This window comes from Bison bison, unplaced genomic scaffold (genome assembly GCF_000754665.1).
Source record: "Bison bison bison isolate TAMUID 2011002044 unplaced genomic scaffold, Bison_UMD1.0 scf7180017864067, whole genome shotgun sequence".
Taxonomy (NCBI): Eukaryota; Metazoa; Chordata; class Mammalia; order Artiodactyla; family Bovidae; genus Bison; species Bison bison.
This window is the reverse complement of record NW_011494639.1, coordinates 2,257,269-2,270,274: the sequence shown is the minus strand read 5'-3', so window position 1 is coordinate 2,270,274 and position 13,006 is coordinate 2,257,269. Positions and strand designations below refer to the sequence as shown.

General features: G+C 44.4%; 1 protein-coding gene across 1 annotated transcript in view; it reads right to left on the bottom strand.

The window, feature by feature from the left end:
- The window catches only part of DIEXF (digestive organ expansion factor homolog (zebrafish)), a 27,488-nt gene extending 15,037 nt beyond the window's left edge, over nucleotides 1–12,451 (bottom strand). The window contains exons 1-7 of the mRNA XM_010836871.1: nucleotides 12,257–12,451; nucleotides 11,194–11,233; nucleotides 10,257–10,491; nucleotides 8,100–8,270; nucleotides 6,043–6,131; nucleotides 4,297–4,707; nucleotides 2,090–2,309 (exon numbers count right to left, since the gene is read on the bottom strand). Of these exons, the coding sequence (XP_010835173.1) occupies nucleotides 2,090–2,309; nucleotides 4,297–4,707; nucleotides 6,043–6,131; nucleotides 8,100–8,270; nucleotides 10,257–10,491; nucleotides 11,194–11,233; nucleotides 12,257–12,363 (1,273 nt within the window). The 5' untranslated portion in view covers nucleotides 12,364–12,451. The remainder of the gene's footprint in view (nucleotides 1–2,089; nucleotides 2,310–4,296; nucleotides 4,708–6,042; nucleotides 6,132–8,099; nucleotides 8,271–10,256; nucleotides 10,492–11,193; nucleotides 11,234–12,256) is intronic.
- Nucleotides 12,452–13,006: the final 555 nt, after the last annotated feature.

Sequence of the window (13,006 nt, the reverse complement as noted above, 5' to 3'; positions counted from 1 at the left end):
AACATTGTAGATCAACCACACTTCAATTTTTTCAAAAAACAAATAATGGATCAGGTGGCTAATAAGTGCGATGATCAAAATGAAATAATATAACAGACTATGACACTGGAGTTATAGAATTCTTATAGCCATCATGTAAGTTGGTATTATCCTCATTTTACATTTGAATAAATCAAAGCACAGAGGAAAAGAGAAACACAATGAAGTATCACCTCACACCTGTCAGAATAGGTTTTATCAAAAAGACAAGAAATAACAAGTGCTTTTATCAAAAAGACAAGAAATAACAAGTGCTGGCAAGGATGTGGAGAAAAGGGAACCCTTGTGCATGGTTAATGAGAACGTAAATTGGTGCAGCCGCTATGGAAAGCAGTACAGAGGTTCCTCAAAAATTAAAAATAGGACCATCACCAAAAAGGAAAAAAACAGAACCACAACACAACTGAGCAATTCCACTTCTGGGTCCTGATGCAAAGAAAACAAAAACACTAATTCAAAAAGATATATGCACTCCTCTGTTCACTGCAATATTTATAATAGCCAAGATATGGAAGCAACCTAAGCGTCCGTAGGTAGGTGAATAGATAAAGCTGTGGTATACAGATATACACACACACATATCATGGAATATTACTCAGCCATAAATGAATGAAACCTTGCCATCTGTGACAACAAGGACAGACCTTGAAGGTATCACCATAAGTGAAATAAGTCAGATAAAGACAAGTATCAATACCATATGGCATCTCTTAGATGTGGATCTAAGAAACAAAACAAAAAAACTAGACTGATAGATACAGAGAACAGACCAGTGGTTGCCAGAAAATGGGGGCGGGGGGTTGGAGGGTGGGCAACATGCATGGGGGGTGATCAAGAGGTACAAAACATTCAGTTATTAAGTGAACCGGCCACCAACATATCCAACATATGAAAAAGATCCAATGTATGCCAAAAGAGAATATAGTCAATAATATTGTATGGCAACAAATGGTAACTATACTTACTGTTGTGATCAGTTTGTAAGGTATATAGACGCTGAATCACCATGTTGTACATCTGAAACTAGCATGTCAGTTATACATCAATTTAAAAAAGAGTGACTTATCAGCTGCTTGCTGGCCACCTGCACATGTTTAAAACTACACATCAACTCTCACCCCCTGCACCTCACACCAGCCGTGCTAAAGCCTCTGAGTCCGAAGTCATGCTGTTTATTCATCCTGATGTCTCTGCAGTTTCCTGTCTGAAACTTTTTCCTCCACTCAGATCTCCCTACTTCATTACTGGCTAAATCCTATTTGGGTTTCAACTTAGTACAGACAGTACATCCATCAGTAGATCTTCCCAAACAGTCCTGTGTCCACTTTGAGTAGGGATATTTGCTTTAAATACTTAAAACGGCCACTGCATCCTCTAACCATAACACATCTTTCATCTCATACTGTCCGATTTGCCTTTAGGCTGGACTTCCTTAACAGTAACTTTTAATCCTTCTAATCCTATATCCCCAGCGACTTTACAGTGCTTAACATAGTAGATGCTAAATAATAAATGAGTATATGTGACAATAAGTAGTCTTCAAGAACTTTTTCAATGTACAACCAACCAAATACATGGGAGCTGAATGCAACAGGCACACACGTGAAAAGCTGGGTGGAAGTCAGTAAGTCTGGAGTAGAGACAGCTCCCTATGGAGGCCGGAAGGAAGTCCACTATGCACAAGCCCTTCAGTTAATTCATCCTCCCCAGACTGACGCACTCTGCCCCTTCACCTCCAACTCCCTCAGGACCGCCGCAGCACTGGCGATGAGCTGCCCGCTACGGGTGAGCCGAGACGTCTATTATACACGCACACACGCTCTTCACGAATGCCTTTGGAGACGCTCCATTTCACTAGCCAAGCGTCCATCCGATTAGCCAAGGCAAGGCTCTCCCCTGGCAGAAGAGATGTCTCAAACACACCTGGTTCAGCCAGGAGTCTACCAGTGACCCTCTGACAGAATGTCTAATTCCAGGCTTCTAGCTCCCAGTTATGTGTGCCTCACACCCCAGGTCCCTCGGGGTTTCAGTCTGGACAAGGAGGAATTACCGATCCTGAAGTGGTCATCGATGTTTCCGACAAACACAGCTTCATAGTCCTCAGGCCTCTTCAGGTTGGGTGGTCTCTCCTCAGGATCGGAACCGTACTCTCCATTAAACCTCTTTTTGTTGCTGACAATGATTTTCTTCTTGCTGTCGCCCTCCAGGAGGCTGATGAAGAGCTGCACCACCCGCAAAGCAGCTTCCCGGAATGGCACCACGATGAGCACCTGACAAGGCAGAGACGGCGGCCTTGGAGGGGCAAGGGGAAGGACGGGCAGTGCGAGCTGAGCCCGCTGGGGACCCGGAGCTGGCGAGTCCCCTGTTCCTCGGCCCCGGGCCAGGGATCACATCCGTGTCACCCCCCTTACACGGGCCTGGCTCAGTACTGCAGGCTGAGTATCTTTCAGATGCACAGCTGTGTCCTATGGACTTCCATCTTATGGCCCCTGGGGGACATTCTTAAGCATAATGTGGAAATACCTTTTAGGATAACTCAATGCCTTTAACAGAGATATCTACCAGCAAAAGCCCATGGACATAAACAGACAAAGTTCTCTGAGGACAAGAAATGTTACTCATTTCTGTCTCCTACAGAACTAGTTCAGCATTGTGATTCATAAGAGCCAAGGAATATGCTGAATAAATGAATTAGATGTATTGGTAGAGAACAAATAACCTATCATTACTTCTCTAGTACATTTCCTGGTACACTTTTCAGAAATAATGATAAAGTATTTCTAAAGTAAGATCATATTTCAATGGGAAATAGATGATTCAGTTTTCCAAACGTTTCCAAAAATGTTTAGTATTAACTGTTAAGAAACAAAAACAGAAGATGCTTAACAAATAATTTCTAACTACCCTTGTGTACATGGGTTTTTTTCCTAACTACACGTGGCTAAGGCTTCCCTGGAGACTCAATGGTAAAGAACCCGCCTGCAATGTAGGGGTCATGGGTTCAATCCCTGACTTGGGAAGGTCCCTTGGAGGAGGAAATGGCAACCCACCACAATATTCTTGCCTGGGGAATCCCATGGAAAGAGGAGCCTGGCGGACTACAGTCCAAGTGGACACAAAAGAGTTAGACATGACTTACTGACTGAACAACTCAAGCCTTGTGTAAACCATACAATCAGTGGAAATAACCCCAGTCAGATCTGGCAGTTCACCAAATTCTAAATTGCTTCATTTGGGTGTTCTACCTCATACTCTGTTTGGCAGTTCTAAATGGAAACAGATAATCTTTTTATCCTGATGTTCAAGATTCTGAGGTGGTTTCCCAGAAGGGCAACCAGCACAGCCAGAGGGGTGCAGTGACTCAGTCTGGTACAACTCGGGGATGACTGATCACTTTTGAAGAAGGCCAAGTTACTGTCCTGCTGGGACACTAAGAGTCTGGTGGTTTTCCCCAGCTATCAAACAAGAGGGCTGGACTAAGAAATCTCTTAAGAGCTGCGTCATCTTAATAGCTGAGAATCCTATTAAGCTCAATGAGAAGTATCTAAGAAGAGGAGGCTTCTTCAATACAGAGACACGGGTGAGAGGGTTGGGTGGGACGGGAGGTACAGTATCTAGCTACACGACATCATGAAAAACGTGGCAAGTCCGAAGACATTTTCTGTGTAAGCCCTCAATCCACTGGCGCTTAAGCCTATGAGCCCACATAAATGTAATCATCACTTTAAGTTGCAATAATGATACAATGGGAAAAGAGGGGTTTTGTTTTCCAAGGTTTACATATTTACATGGCTTAGTGAAGAGAATCCTTGGTTTTAGTCCTGTCTGTGCTACTGTCTCCCTGGTTCTCTTTAGCAAGGCCCTTTATGAATCTGGGTCTGTGTCCACAGATGTAATATGTAGGGATCAAACAAAAAGTTCTTTAAGGACCTATCCAGCTCTGACAGTCACAAAGAAGAGATTTACAGTGCAGTGCTACTTACACAGAGGATCAGGGTTTATCTTTAGGGAGAATTATCTTTAGGGAGAATTATCACTTGAGTAGGTGCCTCCTACTCAAGTTTCAGGTAGAGCCACTGTTAGAGACAGCCCACTGAGCTGTCTGCTGCACTACTCTAACACCACCCGGCTGATACGCTCAGTCTTGGACTTGTTCTTTACTCCAAGCATTAAAGCACCTGAGAACCTTCTAAGTGCCAGGGCCTAGATGGTGGTGCCTTACAGCTTCCTTGAGGGCAAAGTTCTGGGGCCACTCACCTTGGGCCTTGTCAGCCCTTGGTCCCTGAAGTCATCATCGTCACCCACCCCAAGTTTCTGGCTTCGGCGTCTGCTGTTGTTGCCAAGCACCTGGGCATTGGCTTTGAGGACGTGATTTATCACATGCAGGCAGTACACATGTCGGATCTCTTCCCCATTCTTCAGGGCCGTCCTTTCTGGGTAGAACAGGTCCCGGTAAGAATTCATAATTAAGAAGAGCTCTTTCTGGAGGGGTGTGAAGGGGCTATTTGATTTTTGGGGACCAGAGAGGAATTGGCTGTTGGTCTTGATCCAGGTGGATTCCAGGGGCTTTTGAAGATGAACTGACTTTAAGTCAATGTCCTTTGGGGGTTTAAAGGTTTCCAACTTCTGAAACTTGGATGAAAAGACAACCTGGCCCAGGATGGGCCACTGAGGGAGAAAAGAATCAAGAAGTTAGAAATGAATGACAGTACCTTACATTCATACAGTACTTCATAACTTACAAAGGCCTTTGATGACTTACAGGTTCTCTCACTTAATCCTCACAACAACCGTGCAAGGTAAATGCTATAATGCTCTTCTTACAGTTTAGCAAATGCTGAGATTCAGAGGTTACAGGATTCAGACAAACAGGAAAGAACAGAGCTAAGGGTTAGAGCCCCAGGTTTATGACTTTAGAAAACTTGTGAGCTCTTCACTCAGTGGGTCACAGACTGTGCTGTGGACCACACTGTAGGAAGTCAAAATTTATTCTAGACAAAAAAAAAGGTACAGGTACCCAATGGTCAAGTAACTTTGAAAACACTATAAAACCTAATCCCCCTCAGGGAGAGTCACAGCAGAATAGATATGAAGGTTCTGCTGAGTCCTGTAACAAGGACTCTGTTCCATTTTGTTTAACCCAGAGTTTTCCAAATTTACCTAGGCACGGAGCAAGGTTTTTTTTTTTTTTTTGAACAAGGTTTTTGTTTGGGATTTTTTTTTGCGGGCGGAGCGGGGATGTTTGCACTCTAACAAAACTGCTGATCTTAGCAGTAAAGGATGACCTCTGTGATAAAAAAGAAATAACTACTAAAGATATGCCAACAAGTAGGATGAATTTCCAGGGAACTGTACTGAGTGAAAAAAGCCAATTTGTATCACTGTATTTCTAGAACACTTTTGAGATAACAAGATGACAGAAATGGAGAACAGATTAGCGCTTATTACCAAGGGGAAGGGAGGTGGGTACGGTCATAAAACAGCTCCAGAGAAGAGGAGGGATCTTTGCAGAGCTGGAAATGCTCTGGCTGTTGGCTGTAGTGGTGGAAATGGGAACCTACATGTGATAAAACAGTGCAGAACTAAGTAACGCACATAAATCAACAGGAGCAAAACCAAGGAAACCTGAACAAGACAAGGAGACTGGCTCAATGGAAACTTCCTAACTGCAATACTGTACTATAGTTTTGCAGGACATTACCACTGGGGTGAACCAGGCATCGAGTCCATGGGTATCTTTGCGTTATTTCTTACAACCACATCTGTAAGAACTATCTCAATAAAAATTTCAACGAACACGGAGCCTGGAGGGCTACAGTCCACGGGGTCGTAGAGTCGGACGTGACTAAGCGAGTGAGCACACGCCCAGGCTCTTCCAGCGTTCCTGTGTCCTGCTCCCCAAGTCATCTGCCACTGGTGTGTATCACACATTTAGGGAGATCAGTAGAACCCAAGATCACCGCTCCTCCCCATCTGTGACTGTGATGATGGAATGATGCTTACTTTTAGCTGGTGGGTAGTTTTGGGGTTTGTGGCAACAGCCTGGATTTCTTTTTCTTTCAGTTTTGTGTTCACATGTTGTACAAATGGATCTAATTCAGAAATAAAGAAGATTAGAACAGTTAGAGCAAATGACAGGGATTTTTCGGTCTTCCCTTTTAATGACATGATGTTCTTCATGATGTTAACTCGATTTTTTCCTCCACCTACTTCCCCCATCATTTATCCCAGTCCAGAGCTTAAAAGTTTCTGACACGTTCACTTCCCTAAAGCATTTCTTTAGTCACGTTATTTCCGAGCTCAAAAACCTCTGAAGAAAATTCTCAGTCTGAAAATCAACACACATCTCTAACCTACTTCTCCAATGTAATTTTTGAATGACATGGCTCTCAAATTCTTCTGCCACTGTGGTTTTCCTTCCTTTAACTGAAAATTCTATCCTCTCCCTCACCTCATTTTCATATATCCAAACAGGATCAGTTGAGTGTTACCCCTGACTCATGGTAAACAACTACTTCCCAGGAGGTTCCTGTGTCAGGACAGCGCTGGCTCCACGAAGAGGCCACCTCTGGTCCCCTACAGACAGTCATCACTCTCCAGACCCCCACCATCCACCCCAACACACGTGTGAATGCCCTACCTCATCTAATTAGACCTTAAGATCCCTGCGGGCAGGTTTCGTGTCTGATTTAACTTGCACTGAAGACACCTAGACATGCTCAACACCCAACTGAGGCGAACAAAGGCTCCGACGGCACCACCTGCTCTCGGGGTCATCCTCAGCGCTCTGCTCTGGCACCAGTCTGCTCTTCCAGTCCCACCCAGAAGCAAAGTTCAACGACCTATTCAGGACCCAGGCAGTAAAACCTCAAATGCAATGCACCTAACAACAAAACCTAAGATAAGGGTGAACAATAGGAAATCAGAATTCAAGGTGCTAATATATCTGTACAGGCAAAACCACAAGAGAAACTTTATGATAAGCTTCCTTATGAAACATAAGGGTTTTTTAAGTTCAGGATGGGGTTCGTGCCCAAATTCTCCCTGCTATTTCTCCCTCTTCTCCAGAAGAACTAACAGAACCAAATGAGGCCTAAAATTTCAACTTCAGTGGCAGACCTGATTGAAGAATGGCACTGAGACCAAAAAAGGCAGTCAGGACACGGGACTGAGACCAAGCTGACTTGCCCATCCAGGCACACGCAGAGACACGGACCCCAAGAGATGGCAGAGACCTGCCTCAGCCTTCCACAGGCGGGTCTTATCCAAGAGACTGCCACAGGGGCACAGGGCGGTCAAGAGGCCGAGAGAGACTGAGCGGGTAAGGCAGAGCGTGCTGGCTTCCGAGGTGCTCCCTCATAGTAAGGACCAACTAGATCAGCCACCCCGGGGCTCACAAACTGTAAAACTGCTGCTTACAGGAATTGAGAAGTGACGGGTAGAGAGAAAAATGCAAAGTACTATTCTCCTCCTTCTCTGCTCAGGGAAAAGAAATCAGGATCTTCCCCTGATCCCAGCTGCGAGAATGTCAGGTCTGGGGAATGGGTCTTCCCTGCTATCATTCTTCAACTGTTTGTTCTCCTGAACACCCTCCCACTCCCAACAAGGCCTCAGCCCTGAAAACCAGAAAATACCTTGGAGAAACATTTCTTCCCAGTTCCACTTCTAGCCGCTAAACTATCTGTTTTTATTGCTGCCCATTCCAGTATCAGGAGATGTAACACACGTTAGCCCCTACTTGGAGAAGGCAATGGCACCCCACTCCAGTACTCTTGCCTGGAAAATCCCATGGACGGAGGAGCCTGGTGGGCTGCAGCCCATGGGGTCGCTAAGAGTCGGACACGACTGAGCGACTTCACTTTCACTTTTCACTTTCATACACTGGAGAAGGAAATGGCAACCCACTCCAGTGTTCTTGCCTAGAGAATCCCAGGGACGGGGGAGCCTGGTGGGCTGCCATCTATGGGGTTGCACAGAGTCGGACACGACTGAAGCGACTTAGCAGCAGCAGCCCCTACCTAGCATCAGGTGAATTCAAACAATGTACACCAGGCTCTGACCTTGTGATGCTTTCGGAGAAGAGTCACCGCCACTTTCCTCTTCGAGAAAATTGGTTTCTAGGCTGAAGAGTGACTCATGTTTTGCATCTGTAAACTCCTCGGGGGACTCCTCTGATGTGCCAGGTGGCCCGTGCCCGTCTTTTCCCTCAGGGTCAGCAGGTGAGGCCACACCTGTAATTTTGGGAAACATTTTATAAAATTATTTACTGCTCTTGAATACAATTACACTTCTGTTGACAAATGAAATCTAATTCCTCAGTCTATACTGACACTTGGAGAAGGCAATGGCACCCCACTCCAGTACTCTTGCCTGGAAAATCCCATGGACGGAGGAGCCTGGTAGGCTGCAGTCCATGGGGTCGCTAAGAGTCGGACATGACTGAGCGACTTCACTTTCACTTTTCACTTTCATGCATTGGAGAAGGAAATGGCGACCCACTCCAGTGTTCTTGCCTGGAGAATCCCAGGGATGGCGGAGCCTGGTGGGCTACCGTCTATGGGATCACACAGAGTCGGACACAACTGAATTGACTTAGCATAGCATACTGACACTGACACCCACTGCCATCATTTACCTTTAAGCCAACTCAGGTTCGAAGACAGAAGTTTCAAAATTACACTGGACTGTTGACCCAGTACGCGTAAGGATGTTCAAAGCAGCACTAATTATAACAAATAACTGTAAAAATTATTTCATCATTTCTATTGATGGGGTACTAATTAAATTATCTCACAGTATTCACAATGGAATACTCTGTGATTAAGCTAATGTGAATCCAGAGTTACAAACATTATTAACAAAGAATAGAAGTTACAGGAATATATGAGACCATACTCACAAATATACGTATAGACTTGTATTCACTCATATATCCATAAAAAAGTAGTCTGGAAGGCTATATACAATGTTAAAGGTGTTCATCTCAGGGTGGTACAAATACAGGTGAACTATATTATATTACCCTCTTCAACTTTTACAGTAAATATATATTACTTTTACAATTAAAAAAAAACAACCAACTTTTCATCTGTAAAAACCCAAAACAAGAAAGAAAGCTGAAAAAGCAACAAAATTAAACAAGAAATGCCTAAGTCTAAGACAATGATTTATTTATCCCAGTACAAATGATGAATTAAAACACTAAGACTGGTGTGTGACACCTTAAAGTATAGAAAACAATAGTCAGGCAAACAGGTATTAAGATAATAGGGTATAAAAAGCTACCCAGACATATTCAGACAATGGACTACTACTCTAGCAACAAAAAGAAGTGAATTAATAATATGAACTACACGGATGAGTCACAAAAACATGAGAAGCCAAAGAAGCCAGACACAAGAGGGTACTTATAGTATGCTCTCATTCATAAGAATTTCTAAAAAAGACAAAATTAATATATAGTGAAAGAAAGCTGGTCAGTGGTTGCCTGAGGCCAGCCTGGGAAGCTGACTGCAAAGGGACAAGAAGAAAACTTTTTGTAGGTATTGGAAACATTCTGTATCTTGATTTTGGTGGTGGTAATACAGACATATACATTTGTCAAAAGTTACTGAATCACATACTTGAAATGGGTATACTTTATTGTATGTAAATCATGCCTCAATAAAGTTGATTTTAAAGTTAACTTAAAAAGTCACCTAGATGCCTGAGTGAAGCAGAGTCCCTTTGGGTTTTCAATCCCAGCTCTTCTCTGAAGCCTTCCCTCATTTACTCTGGCAGCAAGTGACCACTCTGTACTCTTCACCACCTGGTATCTATCTGTTCCACCTAGATCTGCTGCTTGAAATGTTTTGTATATTTCGTGTCTATCTTCCAATACACACAGTTCCTCTAAGGGAGAGGCAGTAATCTCTTTAATAAATTGAGACTGTTAACAAAAACAGAATTATGTTCCCTTTCCTGACAATCACGGGAACTTTAACTAGGACTGAAGTCTGGAAATCATGAGCAAAAATGTCACTTCTCCATGTTTATGGCCAGAGGGTCCTGTGTTTTCTGTCAGACCTCAAAGCCCAGACCAAGCCCAGAAAGGTTAAGAATCTCTGCTTTGAATCCATGTGCTTTCACCCAGCTCGTATAGCACAAGGCACCATAGCCCTGGGGCAATCCATCTGTGGTCCCAGCAAAGATCTTAGACCCACACCAGAGACACTTACTGCTCTGCATGTCAGTAGACTCTGCTGCCATATCTTCCTCCTCGCTGATGTCACTATCGCCATCTTCAAGATTCATTTCTGTCTCATCCATAACACTGTCTTCTTCCTCTTCCTCCTCCTCCTCCTCTTCCTTGGAAACATTCTTTAATGTGGCAAGTAATCGATGGTAACCAGACACTTGTTCTGGTTCACTCTCTGCTTCACTTTCAGAACTTGAAGTATCTGAACTCTCTGACTGGAAGGAAAATAGGGATTTTAAAAACAAGAAGTATACTGTTCTCATAACTACCCCATCACTATCATCAGGTCCACAGGGGAACAAGTTCAGATTTTTCTAAATTAAAATTAGCTTTTCTGTAAATATGCAATATCTTGCACCAAATTTATTTAAAATAGCTAACCTAGCTATGCTTCTAAAAGCTCTTCCTCTTCTTTGAACTGCTAATCTTCTATATGGGAAGAAAGCTGACTAAAGACAGTGAGCGTTAGGTTATAAGGCAATCTCACCTGGGTCAGATATTTGGCACTTTTAAAGGAGCAAGAGAAAAAAACTACAATGCAACAACAACAACAAAAAAAATGTAGCAATTTTTCTGAGTTTGTTCTAATGAGTTAAGACCTTTGATGATTTTCCACTCTATTTTATGTTAAGTATACAAGATATTTCCTCTTAGGATTTACTAAGAGCCCTCTGGTATGCCTCCTTAACAAGTTCTAAAATGCTAATCTCTCAGGACAGTTTCAAACTCTGTACTGTATTAGTTATCACAGTGGAATTTAAACACACATCCGCATTCAGAACTAAGCAATATTATGAAAATAATAGCTTACATCTAAAATCAAAGAGCGGAAATGTATTCAAACTTTATTGTTATATATAATCTCAGAGAAGTAACAGCCCAGAATCAACTATCATAAGGAAGATATAAAGCATTACCAGTTGACAAGTCTGTGGTTTTGCTTCCTTTCTGGAAACCCTGAGAAGAAACAGGTAATGTTAAACTCTAACTACTGGTATGTAACAATTAGGAAAAAGTCTAATGATACAACTTTAAATAAGCATGGCAGACTAGCAATACATTGTAACATAAATACAGTATAACTATACATTATAAATACATTATAACCATAGTCATGTAAAAACCCCATATGCACTTGGACAGGGATTGCAAGAAAATGCCAAATAGATGATAATCGACAAATGTAAAAGTTTAACAAGATCACAGGACAAATACCCCAGTCACACAGTAACTAGCTCTCATCCGAAAGATAGGAACGTTTGGCAAATAAAAGCCCTTGGAGTTCACACTTTTCTAGCAAGTTTCTTAATTAGGCCGTCCCTCTTAACTTTTTGATAAAGCGGCCCGAAGTGGCGGGTAAGAACTATGATCATAACTGAGAGTCTGGACACTTACAGAGAAAACCCACATCTACCCATACATCAGTTTCCTCACGGTCACGGAATAGACCGGTGATGCCGAAGGCCCCAATGTGAAGTCGCTCAGTTGCGTTCGACTCTTTGCGACCCCATGGACTGTAGCCCCCCAGGCTCCTCTGTCCACGGGATTTTTGAGGCAAGAGTACTAGAGTGGGTTGCCATTTCCTACTCCAGGGAATCTTCCCGACCCAGGGATGGAACCCGGGTCTCCCGCATTGCCGGCGGATTCTTTACCGTCTGAGCCACCAGGGTAGCCGCAAGCAAATCTTTATAAACATAAAAATCAAAACGATCTCAGAAAAATCTCTGACCGTACAAAAACCAACCCCGACACCCGCCCCACTTTAGGTGTGTAGGGTCTGGCAGAAAGCGACCGGCTCAACGAAAGGCAGGCAGACGGGAGAACACCGCGTCTCGGGCGGGACGTCGACAGGACGCCCAGCCCTGGCGGCGGGGGCGCCCTGTCACAGCCCCGGGGCGCGCGCGGGCCCAACGCCGGGACACGCGGGGTCCCTCTGGGAGAGGGGGTTGGCAGCGCGCGTCCCGCCACGCCCCTCCACACCTGTCATAGAAGGGGTGCTCCTCGCCGAAATCCCGAAGATGCTTCTTCTGCTTTTTAGTCAGGGAGCCGAGCAGCTGGCTCTGGCTCCGGCTCCCACGTTTGCCCATGGCGAGGACCGCAAGTCCACCCACCTCCACTAGCTTCACGCCTGGAAGTAGACCTGTCGACGCATTCACGCGCGACCGCCGGCGGCGCTTTACGGCGGCAGGGGCGTGCCATAAAGCAGACCCGCTTTACGTCGCTCTTGTGCGACAGGCGTTGGAACTTCCTGTTTCCCGTTTCGCCCTCTAGCGGGGTTCTCTGGAAGCACGTGCTCGCCTTCCCGTCTCTTCTGGGCTGTAAAAGACAGATAGGCCAAAAGTAGGCAGGCAGGCCTCTGGCTTCCCCAGATAGGTCAATGGATGGATGTATTTTGTGTATCTCTTGTGGTTGTGAGAATCAGCCTGCGTGAACGTGCAGTAGCGGAGATGGGTGAATGCAGTGTTTTATATTCAGTTCAGTTCAGTCGCTCAGTCGTATCCGACTCTTTGCGACCTCATGAATCGCAGCACGCCAGGCCTCCCTGTCCATCACCAACTCCCGGATTTCACTCAAACTCACGTCCATCGAGTCAGTGATGCCATACAGCCATCTCATCCTTTGTCGTCCCTCTCTCCTCCTGCCCCCAATCCCTCCCAGCATGAGTCTTTTCCAATGAGTCAACTCTTCGCATGAGATGGCCAAAATACTGGAGTTTCAGCTTTAGCATCA